General features: G+C 35.6%; 1 protein-coding gene across 1 annotated transcript in view; it reads left to right on the top strand.

The window, feature by feature from the left end:
* Nucleotides 1-10,196: 10,196 nt before the first annotated feature.
* Nucleotides 10,197-16,315, top strand: part of MAP3K2 (mitogen-activated protein kinase kinase kinase 2) — a 31,188-nt gene continuing 25,069 nt past the window's right edge. Inside the window, exons 1-3 of the mRNA XM_009323537.1 lie at nucleotides 10,197-10,275; nucleotides 12,586-12,704; nucleotides 14,439-14,479. Coding sequence (XP_009321812.1) covers nucleotides 10,272-10,275; nucleotides 12,586-12,704; nucleotides 14,439-14,479 — 164 coding nt within the window. The 5' untranslated portion in view covers nucleotides 10,197-10,271. The remainder of the gene's footprint in view (nucleotides 10,276-12,585; nucleotides 12,705-14,438; nucleotides 14,480-16,315) is intronic.

Genomic DNA, 16,315 nt, shown 5'->3' with positions numbered 1-16,315 from the left:
TTTTGTCTCATGTATTTTATTTTTGCTTAAAGAATAATGTTCATAGATTATAAGTGGTTTGTGGTAGGTTTACTTTTCTAGTGAATGGTTACTCTTAAACTTCATTTATTTGTCACTGGTTGTAGCACGGTATTCCATTCTTAAAGTTGTGAAGATTGCAGGAATCACCAATACCAGTAGTACTGTTAAGAGTAAGTTTGCTCGCTGTGTACCATTAGTTCTTTGGCTTAACTGGTGGTCTTGAATTCTGTCACAAGGAAAAGAGAGATACTGTATTCTTTTAAGGTATATGCTGTGAACTGTCTGTGATACAAAAAAAAAAAGTAAGTTTTCCTCCTGTAGGATCTTGGATAGGGGACATGCAGTTACATTTGTAGTGGGGAATGGTTTTCACTGCTAACACCTTTAGCCCTTCTTCACAAATATTTTGACTTGCCAGTCATAAGTTTGGAGTAAAACTAGCATTGGTGCCACTCATGACAGCTTCAGCAGAAGGCCTCCAAATGACAGCAGCAGGTGCTGAGCTGAGAGTGCCACTGAGATTTTTAGAAGGAGAAACAGAAGCACCTAAATAGATTGTAATGGTCACGGTAATGCATGTTTCATGGGATTCTGAGGATTAAAATTTCATGTACCTGTTTTCTTTGAGAAGCCTTTTATGGGGCTACTCAGTTCACGTAAGATGTTGTTTGAATTTGAAGTTACAAGCATCCCAGAAGTATTTTACTCTGTGTATTTGTAGGCACTATAATGTTATCTGAATATGCTGAGTAATTTTTATTATGTGAATAGCTTTAATCTGTTTGTGTAACATATAGCTTAGTTAATGGTAAGGAATTTGTTGTTCTTAGTGTTGTGATGCTCTGAGACTTTCCACCATGGTGGTGGTGATAAATTTCCAAGACACCAGAGTGATTTGGAGGCAGTGATGCAGTTATTTGTAGCCCAGTGAACTGTGTCTATTACTTTTTAACACACTTTTGTGAGAAAATCTGGTCTTGTATAAGAGTAGAGGAGTATGACCAGTCAATTTCTAGCCAGTATGTTCTGTTGCAAAATTGGTAAGGCTAAAATATTTTGCAAGGTGTCACTGCGGCATCTGTCCGCAAGTTTCAGCTGTTGTGGCCCTTCCTCAATTTAAAATGCATATGTTTGTTTCATAATAGTTTTTTTTTTCCTTGAAATCATGAACAGGTCTTAAGAAAGCATCATGACTTTCAAGGCAGATTTGTTTGATGTATCAGCAAAGTCATTCTTCAGTTAGGTCGAGAAATGAGCTGTCAGAGAGAGTGCTTTGGCTGCTGCTGAGGCAATAACAGATACAGGAAATGGAAGTTCTGTAAAACTTGAATTAGGTGAAGAAAGAGATCTTGTTGAGGAAAGTAGATGCTTTTCTGTTTGAGGCCCATTACAGTCTTATCTTTTTTTGTGTACTTGAAGTGGAGTGGGCTTATGAAGGGTTAGCCAACAGAGGCTCTTGATACCATTTGGAAAGGAGAGGTTCATTCAAAGCAGGAAACTTGAAGTGTCTTGAAACTCTCTAAATATGCTTATCTCTCCCTATCAACTGTAAAGGAAGTGTAGGGAGATTAGCTTTCCTAGACTACAGTTACTCTTTGTGAATATTGCTGTAAGTGTTAAGATATTTATCTCAAAGCATAATTTTGCTATAAACACATCTTGAGCTAGATTATCTGCTACTTTGCATTTTTATGAGAATAATCCTTAAACTGGTGTCCTTGCTTTCTCAAACCTTCTAGCTCTTTTTAACTTTTTTGAGTCAAGATCATTGTTCATCAAGCTGATAAATGTTATATGAATGTGTCAACTTACAGTTTTTAAAACAGCAGGAACTAAAGATTTAATCTGAGTAGGATGAAATTTTACTTTTGTGACTGTACATGTTGGATCCTTCAGTTCATTCTAAAGTCTTTTCTCAAAGTACTTTGAGAGATGAGCTGCATTTATGGTGCTAGAACCGACAGCACTGCTTTTTGAGGTTTTATCCTCCATGTAACTGGGAGGGTACCATCCATAATTAGAAGTTGTGTTTTATGCAAGTCTGGTGGTTTTTGTTTTTGTTTTTAAATTGAACTCTGGAAGGAGTACAGCTAGTAACCAGTCTTTTCAGAAAATAAACAAATACCAAATCATGTCTGTAGCTGTGCAGATGAGGTAAGTCTGTGTGGTCTTGTGTACAAAGTTAGACATAAATTCACTTTTTTTGCTTGCCAGGAAGATATTAAAATCTTCAGTTTAAGAAATTTCAAGTCTGCACATTGTAGAGATACCTGATACATCTGTAACAGCAATAAAGGTACTGATGCTTCAGCCATCCCACACTTGCTGTCTGCAATCTTTCTGTATCTGTAGGTTGTGTACAGAAGCAAGATGGCTTCTGCATACACTGCATTTTTGTACACACAAGGATTGCATTATCCCTCTTTAATTTTGTATTTCACTTGTTAGATAATTATACATTGTGATTTAATAATTCTTCTGAATTGTCTCTTGCTAAAAGACTGTCCAAACTTGCAGCTGCAACTTTTTTAATTTCCTAAATGATTGTCTTTATGTCAAAATGCATTCAATGCAAAAATGTTATTGAATAAACATAATAAAACATAATATTTAGACTTACATAAAATACAACTTCTAGTTATGGCTGGTGCCCTCCTGGCTGCAGGGAGGATGAAAGTTCAAAAAGCAGTCCTGTCAGTTTTAGCACCATAAATGCAGCTCATCTCTTAAAAAAACAATTAAACACAATAAAAATTAATATTAAATGGGGGGAAATATCAATAAATTATTACATGTATTTAAAATAATTAACTGTATTGCAATACATTTTGTTGGACTGTGACTTTTTAAACATAATTCAGGTCATTTGCTTAAGCTGTAATTTGTGTATCTCATTGCCTACCTGATCATTGCCAGTCTGCAGGAGGTTGCACTAGGAATCATGTTCATTGATGTTTTCTGCTAAATAGGAATATGGATCTCAACATATTTTATTTTAATCCATCAACTGAGTTTCCTGTTAGTTAATTGAGACTTTAAAGCAAATAATTAAAACTCCATGTGATATTTTGCCAAATAGTTGGAAAAACCTAAGTAGGGTAATTGCTGTAGTTGGTTCTGTTAACTAATCTGTAATCATTTCAAGAAGGCCTATTTTGCTTGGCCGTAGTAATAATCCTCAAAATCAAGGCATTTACTGTGTTTTTGCTTTTAATTCAGTGGTAGAAACCAATAATTATTACATATTCACTCTCTATTGATGTGGAGGTAAATAATCAGCAGCTCTTTGATCCTTTCCTTTATCCTTCTCAGTTATTTATACAATATTTACAATCCACTAGAATCTTCTTGTTTTCCAGGTATTTCCAAATATTTGCAAGAGTGGTCCAGAAAACTGAACCACTAATTTTGTGAAGAGTCTTAGTTAGACCCCTGTAAGTCCCTGGATCTTTAAATTAAAGTGTTTGATCTGAAGTATATTACAAATAGTGCATTGTATCTCTTTGTTGTTGTGGATGGTGAAATTTCTATTCCAGTAACACTGTGCTGTGGTTTGGATACATCCTCTTGATTTTTTTCAGAAACAGAACAAAAAATGGATGCTGGCTATTTCTTCCTGTTTTTTATCACCACTTGCTATTTCACCATCTAAATCCAGTGAAACACGTGTATCTGAGGGCGCTTTTTCCCCTTAATATGTTTTTATTTTTTAAAAAAAAAGGTCTGTTAACTTTGGATGAGTTGGGTGCTATTGTTTTATGAAGCCCATTATGCTGGTAGTGTGTTTAAGATTGCTTGCTCTCTGTACAATAGGTTAAAATAGCCTGGGGTTCTGAATAAACTGGTTTAATGACAAGAGAGTGAGAAATTCAAGGCAAAGTTTAGAAGTATACCGACTAAGCTACATACAATCAGAACGAGACTTAAAATATTTTGAAAAATAAACCTAAGTACTTTTGCAGGAAGTAAACCAGAAATGCTCTTTCTGCAAAGAAGTATTTGGTGTGTTTATGTTCCTTACTCTGTCAAACAGTCATTCTAGTGGTAGAAGAGTTTAGTTCAGCTGTTCAGGATAGAATTGTTGAATGATGGTAACTACGGAAAAGCAAGCAGTAAGGGGAAAAAATAGAGGGGAATACAGTTTCTGTCTGAGTCCAGGACAGGTTGTCAGTCCTGAATTGCTGCCCTGGTTGTGAGAGATGCTGCTCTAGATTGTGTCTTTTCCTTGCTCTGGGGCATCAGCTGGCAGAGCTTGATTGGTTCTGCTGTTTTGCCAGTCTTTCCTAGCACAGCAGGACTAGGTGGACCCTCTCAGTGTATCCTGTCCAGTGCAATTAATCTCACTATTTATCACTCTCAGGATAAATTAAGGGGGGAAGAAGGTGCTTCAGAATAGAAGGGGGCATATGACAGAGGAAGAACTAAGGAGGAGAATATTACTGCTCTGTGGCTCATACCCTTACTGGTGTGCTGTTGATAGGCAAGATCTCCCTGGCTTTCAGACCGTAAGATTCCTTGAGGTGTGCAAAGGCGGCTGGAATCAAAAGTTTTAATAGCTTTTTTCTAAGAAACTTTTATCTATTCATTCCCCTCCAATATATTTTCACTTTAAAAGATCCCATAGTACTGTGACAGGAAGACTATTTCTGTTGTTTTATTCACCAGTTAAACTTAATTTCTAATGTTCCAAATTTGACCCACTGACTCCTATTTTTTTTGTTTTGTTTTCCAAATGTTACCTTAATTGATCAACGTATCATTGGCTTTTGATTTGGATTAATTTAATCTTTCTCTCCCTTTTCTACTTCCCCTGTGAATACCTTTTCTTATGTATTATTACAATATGTTAAAGATCTGAATTTTTCTAAACCTGAGCTCGCATCTGATTGTTAGACTCCAATTATTAACAGACCTTTCTGTTACCTGCTTAAATATTTTTCTTGTTACTGCTCTTTGCTAATCTTTTTTCAGTCCTTCATGATTTTGTTACTGCTGCTTTCATATTCTTTGAAAAGGTGGCTTTTTGTCCAGTGTTCATTTGTGTGTATGCCCATATAAAATCCTCTCTTTTACACTCGTTTCTATGGAGTTTACCCTCTTTTAGGTATCTGCTAATGTCTTTTAACAATACTGAATTTTCTTCTATGCTTACCACACTGTAAGTTCCTGTCATTTATGCCAACAATTGCTTTGAGCTATCAAAAATTCTTCTATAGAAGTTCAGATTTAGGTATTACTGTTTGCTGTCTTGTTCACAGACACTATTTTTATCTGATTTTAAATAAAAAAAAACATGACGAGCAGTGCTGCACATTATTTTGGTTAAAGGTTAAGTAGGTGTGTTTGACTAGGTGATCACTTGAGGTTTTGTCAGCCTTGCTTACTGTGATTTATAAGAGTTGGTTGTGTGAGACCAAGCATTTGATTGTTTAAAAGTAACACTTTAGGGGTAAAACCATTTTGTATGGCTCATTCTTCTTGTTATGAAATAAATTTTTGTAGTCTTACTTTATATTCTGATTTTTCATTCTACAGTCTGAAAAATTACCTGTGAACACTCACTCTTCATGTTTACCTGGCTCTTTGTATCGTCTATTTTCTTATAGACAAGTGTGTCTCTGAATAGCAATGCTAGCAAATTTTGATTTCTTGTCATCTTGGTTTAACTTGCTTATGCCTACTATAATATAATCTCCAATTTAATCTTTACCTGAGATTGGAATAATTATAGTGCATCTTTCTTCTTTTGAGTTCACACTGTGTCATTTTGCTTTGGTGCAAGAATGGGGAACTATGTATCCTTGGACTGATTTATTTTAGTGAAAATTTGTAGGGAATTGATATCCTTGAGATTCCTGCCCCACTGTTAGAACAAGTTTGGACTCCAAAGGTGTAAGGCACCTTTCTGTGTAGGTGAAGTATTACTGTATAAGTCTGAATTCCTTACAAAATCAGGCTAAGATAGGTTGTTTGCTGCACTGTATTTTTTTTTCTTGACTTTTAACATATGAGGCAGCATGAAAGCTGGCTTATGTTCTTAAGTGCTTATATACTACCTTTGCTGTTCTCATATGATTAGTTTATGGCTCTCATTGTAGCCATAGCTAATTTTACTCTTTAAAAATTGTACTTCTGTTATGAAGTTGGATGCTGTAGAAACCATTTCATTTCTGCACGCTATATTATCTCCATATTCCACAGAACTAAAACACCCTTTCTAGCTCACTTAATAAATACTCACCTCATATAGCATCTGCTTGCTTTCTTCCTCTACTGTGTGAGGGTAAAGCTTTTTTTTTCCAGCCTGCAAGTTTTTGAATGTGACCAAGTCAGTCATGAGGGACGATGTAATATGTATGCTGGTGTTCATGTACTTTTATCTCTCAGTAACTGAGAGGCAGCTTAACCCTGTTGCGTTTATTACAGGAGAAGTGTATGCATACGGACAATTAGCACAGAGTATTTGAACAGCTAGATTATCGTCTGCATGACTTATTTGCTCTCAGGCTTTGTTTCATTTGCCATGAGAAAGCTAAAAACAATTTCCAAGAGTGACCTGGATATTTTGTTCCTTCAGCGGCTTTCTCAGATTCTGAAAGACTTTCAGGCTCTGGAAGGTGGCTGATGGGAAGTGAATCATGAATATGAATCGGCATCTCTCCACCCTTATATCCAAAATGCTGTTGCTAGGATATTCTTTGTTTGCTACTCTTATCACATCATCACCTTTTTTAAATTCACTCTCTGTCATTCTTTCTTTAATTACATTCATATTCAAGCTGCTTGTGTTTCTCTGCAAGACCTTGACATAATCTTGTTCAACCTTTGCATCTGCTCTTCTGTTTTGCTGCCTTTGCTTCTCCTGAATCTTTCTCTGAGTTCCAGTTTTCTCTGTTTCGCTTCCTTTTTGTCCTGGATTGTCATCTACTGTGTGTGTGTGTTTTGCTAATGCTACCTTGTAACCATGGATTAGGGTATGCTTTTTTCCTTTTCTACTGAATGTATATTTTTTTGTATTAAAAAAATCTTGATTTTTGTCAGCTTGTTTTTACTCTCTCCCCACCACCACCCTGTTGTTATAGTCCATTGCAAAAATGAGCAGTTAAAAACAGAAGTGTTTTCTCAATTCACAAAGGTGAAGTGTTCATAAAGTTTGATGTGGGTCACCTCTTTAATTGAAATTTTAATGTTGTTAGCTTATTTTTGAAGTGACACTAAATGCTAACACAAAGACTTGTTTAGTTGGTGATTATACTTTATGTTTGAACGGAAATAATTTTGGTTAAAAGGGATGATAAGGTGAGAAGTCCCTAAGTTATTCAGAGAAATTTATTTTTTTAGGCTTTTTTTTCCTTCTAAGGAATAAGAAGGAAGTGGAAGGGAAAAGAAGTGGATGCTCACTCATTAGCTTATGTTCTTCTGATGAGAGATGCCACAGATTAATACTAAAGAATGAATTCTTGTAGCTGGAGGAACTTGCAGAAGATGTTTCCTAAGATGTTTCATCATCTTCAGCTTGCCTGCCCTATATGAGCCCTGTAGCTCAAATATCTTGAGCTTCCAAGTTTGGTTATTTCAGCTAGGTTGAGGAAGAACATCTGGGGTGTTTTTGTTTGGAGATACAACTTGTTCTTGTTTTCTTAAAGTGTGGCAGAAGATATAAAATGCCTCACAGAACTTTTGTATTTCTTTGAAATGCTTACAAGGAAGTATTACAAAAGTACTTCATCCAAAGTCATGAAACACTTTTTTTTGTTTAATGTATTAAGACAGCTAATTAAATCAGACATTTTATGAAAATGACACTAGCTCTCATTTTAAGACAGTTGGATCAAATACAGAATTAAAAAAAAGTTTTGTAAGCACTTCAGTGAATAAATCTTTGGAAGATCCCCCAAGACTACTGCTGATACAAAAAAACATAGCGTAGGAAATAATGGAATATATGCTCTGTTTTGCTTTTTTGACTCTTAGGGATGCAAAAGATGCAAAGAATCAGACATGGGGAAGAAAGTTAGTTGTGTTATTTAAGGCTATAAAGGTAATCCCAGTTCACTAAGTAAACCAGATCTCCTGGCATCTTCTGTGAGAGCAAGGCCCAAAGATTCTGTCCTTATTTTGAGTGATCTTGGCTACTATCATTCGGCAAATAAATGAAAATTCAGCCCCTGTTTTCCTCTCTGAAGATTAGTACAAATCCCTTTCTTTTGTATCTTCACGGTTTTCCTTTTCTGTTATGGAGCAACAGAAGCTTTTTCTTTTTTAATTTTTTTGAAATAGATTTTTCTGTCTCCCCCTGTGGTGGCATCAAGAGGCTAGAGACCATGTCAGTAGTAAAAGCTGGGGTTGCATCTTGAGACCGTGGGCAGCCCAGGCCAGATATACTTATGCTCTTGCAGGCTTTAATACTTTACAAAGCACTAGACAGGAGTTTCTTTCCCACAACACTTGGAAGCTGTTTCAGGTACTGTTTTGAGGCTGTCCATAGACTCCCATAGACTTGGGAGCATGTAACTCTGAATACACTTGAATCATATTTTCAGCTTTATTTTAGTTCTAATGTGCTCTTGCGTGCTCTCTCAACTGGGCTGATTTCTGATTGCAGAGTGGGACCTCTGGATCTTCTTTAAAAGCCTCATCTCTTCTTGGTTATTATGGAGCTTGAAATAGGAAATAGTAGATGAGTCATCTGATATGCAGGTAAAAGGCAGTATACAGCAGAGAGCTTTATATGGCTCTCAAGTCCAAATTTCTTTCTGAAAAATATGCCAGAAGTACTTGAAGCTTTCTAGTTCTACTGGTGAAATGAATGCTGCTTAAAAAGGCTGTTTTCATGAAATGAGTATGTAAGAGACATGATGCCAGAAACTCTTAGATGCCTAACTGAAGATGCTCAGAAATCCTTTGGAAAATTGTAATTAATTTGTTGTTAGCTAGAAAATGGGGATAATATTCAAGCAAGGAAGCCTGACTGGCTGGGGCTGAAAGAGCTAGCCCACCTCCCCTCTGTTCTCAGCCATGTACTCCTACAGGTGGCCCTGTGCTGGCATCAGGGGTCATTTGACACTGGTAAGGAACTAAACCATGAGAAAACAAATTCTGTTTTAAAAAGAAAAAAGAATGAGTCATACTCTGTTGGTGTAGCTCCTTGAATGAACTTGAAGGGATATAATCTGTTTTATCAGAGTAAGGTAGATCTCTTGGCTCTCAGTCAGAAGGATGGATGGTCCACTGCAGCCAGGAACAGGGAGGAGGGAATAGGCTCTCCCTACTTGGTCGCAGTGACCGCTTAAGAAATTAGAGAGTTTTCTTCTATGATCTTGTATTAAAAATTCTGAATTCTTCCTGTGGTAGCCTGTATTACAACAAATCTCATTGTCTATTTAGGGATACGTCTTCAGTTTTTTGCTGTTAAGCTCCATAATAGCATCTTAGAGAAAGATTATTTTAATTGGTCCTTAATTATTCTTTTTTTCAATTGGTCGACATTCAAGATATTGTGATAGACAGGGTTTGTTCATAAATGTGCCCCGTATGTTTCTGCTTTTCTGGATAACTTTTATATTGTATATTAGAAGTTAATACCTACTGTCTTCCAGAGGCATTTGCTTTCAGGGGTGTTGGGATATCTGTGTAATGTTCTTGAGTTATGATGAAAAAAATTACCAATTGAAGTTTTCTAGTTTATATAATGAGTAGGCACTGATGCCTCTTGATTTGCGCTGTGAGTTTCATATATATTTTTATATATATGAACTATATATATGTAGTTCTGAACACAGACCTTTGAACACCAGATACAGGAACCTGTAGAAAAAGAATCAGTTCTTAATAATCTGGTGTAGTGCGTATCCCATGTAGTAGAGCGTTATGGTTGACTAAGCTACTAATCATCATTTGGGGGTGTAGATAGAGTCTAAAATCAGCTTAAGCCTAGAATAATATTTAGTTCGGGCTTTGTGTCTTCTGAAAGTCTATATATGTTGCTCAGAGCCCAGTGAGGCTTTGGGGACAATATGTCTTTTCTCCACATGTTGTATCTACATATGCAATCTCATTTGTAGTTTATATGCATATTTGATGTGTAGAATATTAGAAAAACTGCCCATGAACAATGAGGAGTTGACTGTCTTACATGGCTTTGACAGCTTCAATAATTGTGTATTTTTGGTTTTGTGTTTTAGGAAATAAAATAATGCTAATGAAGCAACCATTTCCCTGAAGTTCAAGTTTTCAGGCTCACTGCCATTATGGGTAAGTCCTGTGTGTAATATATATAAAAATTTAATTTGGATACTTTTCATTTCTATTGAAGACCAAAAAAACATTAATGTAATACCATTCCTAGGAAATGTGTGCTTTGGCTGTGTAACCCAGTGTAACATCTACATGAAAGGCAGTGTTCAGTTGCTTTGCTAGTATTCAGAATACTTCTGTTTTTTTTCCATTGGAATACAGCACTTTTCCCTCACTATGTGGTAACTTAAAAATCCAAGTATAGGAAGTTGAGATTCATAGTATTAGGGTACTGAGCAATATTTACTGTGCTCTAAATTCTAATGGCTACTGGCAAAAAAAAAAAAACAAACCATAAAGTCTGTATTAGAGAATTTTATCATATTGTCTTGTGTCATTGCAGTGCAAAGCCAGGACTGTGTCGATGGTATAACTGTGTTTTTCTAAATATGTAGCACACTTGTATTCCTTTAAATTTGATGTTGATTTTTCAAGTTGTGCATGCATTTTAATAAGTTGACCATGTTTTTATTGTAATCACTTATCAGTGCTCACTCTCAAAAATCCCAACAAGCCAACCAACCAAACCACACATGTTTTTGTATCTCTTTTGTTTGTCTTTTATTGTTATGCTATTTTTTTCCTAACCTCATGTTTAATAATAAAGTAGCTGAATCTAGGAATACATCACACTTTAGACTTCTGATATTCTCCAACATTTTGTGTGACAGAAATGACTATTGATTCATATTGGATATTCAGTAAACTTTAGATGCTTTGCCACAATGCTTGGGTTTCCTTTGTATGAAATATGCTACCTAGTGACTGCTGGGAATTAAACCTCCTCTAACCAATTGCTAAAAGAACATATTTTTTTTTTTATTGCTGAGCACTAGAATAGGCTATAAAGCAATAAAATAGTTTAACTTTTTAAATTGTGGCAAGTTTTGAAGTGTGTTTTAGTGTGAGAAAGGAATAACTGAGCTGCAAGAATGCCTTCAGTTCTGCCATCAAATATTCTTGCTTTTATAGATTTGCATATCTTAGTAGAGTTATGAATAATGACAGCATGAGTGATGATCAAAGTTACTCATTTTCAGACCATCTGTTAGGAATCTATTAAATTAGAACACTGAAATCCCATCATTTCCTGATATGACAAATGTATTGGGTTATATTTGAACGGAGTGTGAAGGAATTCTCATCATTGCTGAATACCTGGAATGCTTGTTTGCTGATTTTTTTTAATGCTGGGGTTTTTCTCAGTTCCGTGTTTCAGAAATACCGTTCTTTATAAATCACAGCACTTAACAATGAAATCTTCAACAAACATATCCATTGTGAAGTAGTGTGAAGGCATACAATCAACACCTTTGCAGATAAATGTTGTTAGCCAGTATTCTAGATGCATGTTGAGTATAGTACTGTTGCTGTGGCAAGGAATTAATACAAAATATTAGTGACAAATGAATTTCCCTTAGTGATGGATGTACAGGCTTTTGAGCTCCTAAGTGCTTTTATGTCTAAAGGAGCATCCCAGTTCCAGGGCAAACCTTGTCTAGCATGGCCTCAGGCCATCACAGCTGCAGCAGATCCATCAGGATTTAGGATTTAGTGTGAACCTGAAATCTAAGCTGCGTAGCACTCCTGCCCCTAAATTGTCCCCTGGGTTCAGTGCTTCTGTTTCTCTTTGTGAATTACTCCTGTAAGCTCTGAAAAACCCTACATTTGCAGTCCTGGAAAAGTTCTGTGGTGTTTTGTTTTTGTTTTAAATTACTCTGTGGGCTGTCAGCAGATGCTCAAACAGTGGAGATGTTCCTCTAGGAGTTTGTGTATGCTTCCTATGTGCATGGCCGTACCTGTTCAGGACAGAGGAAAAATGATTCAAAAGTACTTGCTTTTCTTTTTCTTTATTTTACGAATTGGGGGTGGGAGGGAGTGTGATTTCTAGCAAACATCTCATTCATGGACTTTATTTGAAACAAAGTAGATAAACCCCCTTTTTTTTCCCCCCACCCTTCTCTAACTAGTACAGCCTGCATTTCTGTAGAGTTGTCAATCTCTGCTATGACTTCAGCTTTTTAAACCTGCCATTTAAGTGTGTTTACTGATTAAGCTGTTTATTTCCTTAGGCACTGTTAATGATAAATAAAATAAAAATGTTTGCAACATGGCAGTAATTTTTTTTAGTTTGGCAGTTATGTATTGAAGTGTAATATGGACTTCTAGATTTTAGAATAATGCCTGCCTAATTGTGAAATGAGACAGTAATGCACTTCAAATGTAAGTCATTTACACTTCTCTTATCTTGTCTTTTTCTCTGAGCAGATGAGCAGCAAGCTTTGAATTCAATCATGCAGGATTTGGCTGTGCTTCATAAGGCCAGTCGTCCTGTATTGCCCCAGCAAGAAACAGGAAAACCAAAGTCATCTTCGCCTAAAAAACAGGTAATCTTTTAATATCCTTACTAACCTACTGAACATGGAATGTCCTGCTGTGACTTCTATAATTATTTTTCTTGCCAGACCAGTGAGCATATCAGAATAAGCTATTAGTCTCCCACATGTGCTGCTATTTTCTTTGTTCGTGGTCTTAAATTAGCAGCAAAATGAAATGGTGGCATTTCAGATCAGTTCATAGTGTATGCTTAAATGACTCCGATCCTGATAAATTGAAGATCATAGGGGTGTTTTGACACTGTATGTAGATTTTTATTATTATTGTTGTTGTCACTATTACTTGATTGGTACTAGACTGTTTTAAAATATCAAGGAGTGCTAGCATCTCTTATTTGGAATGCTGCTTTAGAATGAATTTTACAGGTATACTAGATTGCCCAGTTGTCAGCTATGTCATACTAAAGAATGTCAGTGCGACAGCAGAAACGTACTTAAGCTCCTTTACCGCATCTTTGGCCTCAATTTTTTGTTTGTTTGTGTGTTGGAAATGTGAGTTCTTTTCAATTCTTTTTTTTTTTTTTCTGCAGATACTGAACACAGATGGAATAGTAGTAAATACTTAGTTGATAGGTTTGAACTACTATATGGAGAGATTAGGAGAGGATGTGGATTTTTACCCAAATTGTTATAATAGCCCTATTGAATTAACTGTATGTTTATTTGATTGGATCCTTAATTGACAGTCCAATATTTCATGAAACTTCATTTTGTGCAGTCTTGTTTTAACCTGTTAAAGATCAAAGTATTTGAATATATTTGGCTCTTAAATTGTCAAAAACTGATGGCTACATCTTTTTCATTCTGTGCTTTAAAAGCTGTAAGAGTCCAGTATATAACACAGCGGTGCTGTGCTAGTGTCATATAACTCACTTCTGAGCTGTGACTTTAGACATTCAAGTAATGTGCATATATGATCCAAAATGATCTGAATATAATACATGTTTAGAAAGTTAGAAGAAAAATAGTTCAGCCATTTCTGAGTATAATGTGGTAAGGGGGAAATACATGTTTGTCATTCTGTTTAAATTTGTTAATTTTGAAAGTAATCACTTGTGAATCAAGTAATTCTTTTGGAAGATACAACATTGTTATTTGGATATAACCTCTGTGGTTGAATGCATTTTTTTTTCCTGCAATAGTTGCTAATGCAAAATAATAATTTTAAGAATCAAATTGTAAAACAATTTTATTTCCATGTAGCTGCAGATATTTACAGGTATCTTTGTTATTGGGAAATCGATTGCGTGAATGCTGGCTTAATTACATATTTAGGTTTCTATGGTAATACTTATGAAACAAGATATGTTTCTTAAGCTTGGAACGCTCAGCTCTGAAGTGTACATAAAAACCTGTTATGGTAGCTAAGTCTACCTGCCTGTTCATGATGGAGGATTCTTTGGTAATCAGTTCCACGCTGAATTTGAAATCATGAATCTGTTATAATATTCAAATATATTGATAGACAATAATGTGTTTACTTACAGAAGCATTCGTTGTACTTCAGAATAATTTTTTGTATTTTTTACACACTTTAAGCCTCTGTCAGATACCTCAGCTGAAGTAGGTTGTTAAAATGCTTGGTATATCAGACAGGACAGAAAATTAATACGGACTGCTTAAGGATTTTACTTCTGGTGTAGGATTATTGAATGGGATTTCATGGCCTTCATTAAAGGAGGTAGTAACAAACTAATAGCGGTTCTTTTATCTCTCTTCTTACAGAATGATGTTAGAGTCAAATTTGAACATCGAGGTGAAAAAAGGTAAGGTGGGAACACAGGAAACAGTCTTGTCTTTTAATTATTTATAGAATTTTGTTGGCCTCCTATTATAAAGTTTCAAATAAATTGTTAGTGTTTCAGATATCTGAGTGTATTTGCTTTGAGCTTAAATTTTATTTTGATATGAACACAATTTAAGAATTAATCTGTTTAAAATGTGGGCTCTAAGTATGCATAAATGCAGAATTATCTTACTGTATCTATGTCCCATGTAATATCCTTCATTTGTTTACCCTTCAGATACATGTTTGTAGTCTAGAACAACTACTTAAATCGTTAGCATAATCTCAAATATGAGTAGACCAGCAAATAATTTTTTTGCTGCATCATGTGTGTAATAAATGCATGATAACATATTGTAACTGTAACACCCAGAGGAAGAAGCCTCGATCTTAAAGCTCAATGTTGGATTGTACTTTGGAGGAACCAATCTGAGAACTGTAATAGGAAAATTGATTAGACTTTATAATTAGATTGTTTTCATTGATAATTTTGAATAATCCGTTAAAATTTATTTTCATTTGGTGTATGAGAGGTGAATGATGTACATGCTTAAAGTATACAAACATCTACCTCTATATCTCTCTGCTCTGATGGCTGCTCAAAAGCTTTTACAGAAGTTGATCTACAATTCCGTGCAGAACTGGTTTGTGGACAACTCATTTTGTCTGTCTCTTTCTGAAAGCAGTACCTACAGAGAAATGGTTATAGAATAAGATCTTTGAAAATACTTAATGAAGCAGGAAGTAATATCCTGGTCATGCTATTTGTCAATAGAAATGGTAAATTCCTTAAGTAAAGATTGCTTCAGAATGAAACCTGTGCTACTTTTGGGCAGTCCTTATTGTGGTGTGCAATTGATCAGTGTGTATCCATGCTGATTACAGTATGTGCCCTCCCTTTATGTGGGGTAATAAGATAGCAGTAATTTCCCTAGGTATTAACCTTCTTCAGCTGCTTTCTATCACTTTTCTGAACGTCACATGTAGCAGTGCATGGTTGAGTGCTATAAGTAATTTGGAGGAAATAAGTCTTTTCAAAAGCTTTGAAAATTAAGGACTCTTCTACCTAGCAATTTCTTGTGAAATAAGTGGAAACATGAAATTTAAGAGAGAACTGTTTACTCGCTGCCAGTCTGCACGGGCAGTGCATTTTTGCAGTTTATCTTAATTCACTTTCACAGTGGACTAAGTTAATCAATGCAATATGAATACAAGCATAAGGTAAGTGTGTGGAAAGATACCTTTCCCAAGCTTTTATGCTGATGGGCCTCGCTCTGTTTCAGACCGTCCCAAGTAACTTGAGCCTGCTTGCCCAGGCATACTGGGCAGCCCAGGCTCATTGCTCAGCATGAGTTACAATACTTCTGTTGCCTGAGCACGTAGATCTAAAGATAAATTAATGAAGTGATGCAAGAAAGATAAGTTATGCAATGGCTTTCTCACTACTTTTTAAAAAGGGAAGTGGAAAAAAGAAGTGATTCCAAGAGTTTCTTTTGGTAGTGAATGTGGCACTCTGTACCAAGGAACGTGCACTGTGATGGGCAGAGTTCCAGGCTTGCTAAACAAATCGTTAACTACAGTGAGAATTGGTGTTGAGTTTGTTTTGGTTTTTTTCACGATTTTATTTTTCAAAATAATTTTTAATTTGAAGTGGCCTGGCTTCTAGCCTCATTTCAGTGAGAAATATTGTTCCGTAACCAGGATACCAATTGAAACACTGAAAAAAGAGACAGTTATTCTTTGCTAATTTTTCTGCTTCGTAAAATTTGAGTGCTGTTTCTTTTTTGAATGTGAATTGAATGTACCTCACTAGTTT

This window comes from Pygoscelis adeliae, unplaced genomic scaffold, assembly GCF_000699105.1.
Source record: "Pygoscelis adeliae isolate BGI_AS28 unplaced genomic scaffold, ASM69910v1 Scaffold664, whole genome shotgun sequence".
In the NCBI taxonomy this organism is placed as follows: Eukaryota; Metazoa; Chordata; class Aves; order Sphenisciformes; family Spheniscidae; genus Pygoscelis; species Pygoscelis adeliae.
The sequence above is the reverse complement of the archived record's forward strand: the minus strand, read 5'-3'. Positions and strand labels throughout refer to the sequence as shown.